At 40.0% G+C, this 2,939-nt stretch overlaps 1 protein-coding gene across 1 annotated transcript in view; it reads left to right on the forward strand.

Annotated features, from left to right (window-relative positions):
• The window catches only part of LOC101860375 (5'-nucleotidase), an 18,500-nt gene that overhangs the window by 12,185 nt on the left and 3,376 nt on the right, over positions 1 to 2,939 (forward strand). Inside the window, exon 9 of the mRNA XM_035971355.1 lies at positions 13 to 216. Coding sequence (XP_035827248.1) covers positions 13 to 216 — 204 coding nt within the window. The remainder of the gene's footprint in view (positions 1 to 12; positions 217 to 2,939) is intronic.

A 2,939-nucleotide genomic window follows, 5' to 3' on the forward strand; every position in this document is an offset into this window, starting at 1 on the left:
CCCCCCTCCAAGGACTGTGGGTCACTTACGATGTCCGACGTCCAGTGGGTCAGCGAGTGGTACAAGTACTGGTCAGATGTTCTGTCTGCCTTGTTCCTGAACCGGAGCCGTTAAACTCGACGAGAGTCTACAAGGTTTTAACCTCTTCCTTTCTCACCAATGGTGGAGACGGGTACTCCATGTTACCTGATGGTGTTATTAAGATGAGTCGTCTGGGTGAGTCGTATTACAATGTATTTTCCCCTTCTTTTACGTCCCTTTTAGCTTGATATGGTAGACTGTAGTACAGTTTTGCAGGAACTCTGTATCCCTCTCAACCTAGATTGGTCCTGACACGTAGGTTTGAAACCTGCCTCCTTAAATTATTAGATTTGTGTCTTCGTGGGCGTATAAACACCTGGATTTAGACTTTTAAAATGAGTTTATTACCTTTCTGAAAAGCAGTAATTCTAATCTACTTGCCAATCGGGATAGCCTGAGATATACTTGTGAAAGGATCAAGAGAAAAACAAGATACATCCTTTTCGACAAAATTTAGTTCACTCATGAGTCGGGTTTCGACCCTGCCTGTCAAGTCCAAATCGGGTTGAGAGGATACTACATCCCAGAAGGAAGATCGAAGAAACTCGATAAAAATCATCTGGACTCGGGAATCGAACTCTGCGTGCTATGGCAGAACGCCTAATCGCTACACCACAGACACAAACACTATTTGGCAAGCCTGAGCAAGTGGAATTTTAGTTAAATAGAATATTATAATATACACATTTTGACGTGGGAGAGCCAAGCTTCTGATAGACCAACTTTTAGAGCAGTAGTTAGAGTGGGCAGCAAATCATATGAGGATTCTTGAAGAAAGATTGCGGAATTAATGAGAGAAACCTGCAAGCTATGCACAACCATGAGTGAAAATGAAACTTTCAAATGAAACTTTCAAATGCTCAAAATGTTGCATACCTTTCTCTGCCAGAATCAGTCTCGTTGGCCACAGCAGAAGCAAAACGTCAATTTAATCTTTGTTTCTTCTATTGCCCTTTAAAATGTTCCGATGCAAATGTATTGGTCATTATCAGATATTGACGGGTGAACTATTAGGATGTTTTATGACGTCATATACAGGTACGACGTGGGTTTGTGATAACGTTGTGTAAGATTTCGACCAAGCGTGATAAGGAAGAGTAGACGACCCGATCATATGTCGTAATTAACTTAACTCTATAAAGACATGGCCGACATGTGTTTGGCGTTGTGGTGAAATCAGGCGCTCGTCAAAGTGATTAAATCAAAGAAACTGGAAATGTTTTACCACTTGATCGATATTTATTGAATTCTTTTTTTTGGGGGGGGGGGGGGGGTTGGCTTAACACCTTTTATTTCCACTAAAATCACATGTCTATGTGGGTTTTACTGCAAATCGGCGATGTAAATTTGCAGTTTCCAAGGACTCTCGTGCATACGAGGTCACCTTACATTAGATACAATTTTCTTGCTAATTTTACCAATGACGCCAGTATTTAACAAAGATCGCAAATATCTGGATTGACAGATAGATACTTTTTCGTCAAAAAGCATGACTAATAAAGGCGCTTTAAGTGTACCATTAACTTCATTAGCCCCAAATTGGCGAGCACCCGATTCCACATAATATATTATGTATAATGTCCGATTACCAGTAGGCCAGAGACAACGTTCCGGCAAATTTAGAACTATTGTACACAAAGCAGAAACGCGAATTTGCATATTTCGTATTACGCATACCATTGCCGGAGTCTTTAGCTTTCAGATAAAGAAAACATAATTTTTTTAATGTGTACGAAATAGAAGTTCATTTCTTTTTTTTAAAAGTGTCCCCAAAACAGCGCGTCTTCAAATCGTTGTCAAATTACAGAAATGCGTGTTATCAACGTACATGTATTAGACATTCAACGTGGCAATATTCCAAATTCACTTGATTTCAACAACACCAATAACAGGGTACCTCTGATAGATTACATTTATTTGTCTACCTTTTCTTAGAAATTTTCTTTTTTTCTCTATTCTCTCTTGCTCTTCCTGACCTATGCACAATGTTGTGTCCTCATTAATATGTACAAATGTAGGTGGTTTTTTGGTTGGATATTGGTGGTCATAGTATTGGTTTAACGTCTTTTTCAGCAACATAAGGTTATTTAAAGGGTGGGAGCTCTGTTATTTAACACCCATCTCCAATGGTATTGAGTCACATAGGTGGAGAGCCTTTCAACATCCCCAAACCAACCCGAGTTCAGAATGCGATATTGGGAATTCGAATCACAGCCATCCGTTCTTCAATACAGAATGATACCAACTGAGCCAACGATGGGCCCCTTTCTTTTGGGTAAAACCAACAATATATCGCCTATTAATGACTTTGGTGGTTGTCGTTTACGCACTTTATACCTATCAATCTAGGAATTTATCTCGAAACATTATATTTTTGTTATTCTGTTTCTGTTTGTTTGTTTATTTCATCATCATCATCATCATCATCATCATCATCATCATCATCATCATCATCATCATCATCATCATCATCATCATCATCTCTCTTGAAATAAAGGGGCCTCATGAAAGCGAGTTTCGAGCTTTTACCATCTTAGCTTCTACCCCCCCCCCCCCCCTTTCTTTTTTCGACTTAAAGTAGAAAACCTAATAACTTTAGACAACAGAAGAATAAACTGAAGACGCATTGACTTCAGTCCACGTTTTCGGTGCTTCCAACGGGCATACTAGTAATAATAAGGTCACGCAGTGCTTGGGAAAACGGGAGATATCGTTACACATACACACCGCTGGGTACATGTACCCCGATAGTATAATACATTAAGAGGGAACTGGGGCAAGCACACCACAGAGAGAGAGAGAGAGAGAGAGAGAGAGAGCAAGAGAGCAAGAGAGAGAGAGGGGGGGAGAGAGAGGGG

This window comes from Aplysia californica, unplaced genomic scaffold (genome assembly GCF_000002075.1).
Source record: "Aplysia californica isolate F4 #8 unplaced genomic scaffold, AplCal3.0 scaffold00001, whole genome shotgun sequence".
Lineage (NCBI taxonomy): Eukaryota > Metazoa > Mollusca > Gastropoda > Aplysiida > Aplysiidae > Aplysia > Aplysia californica.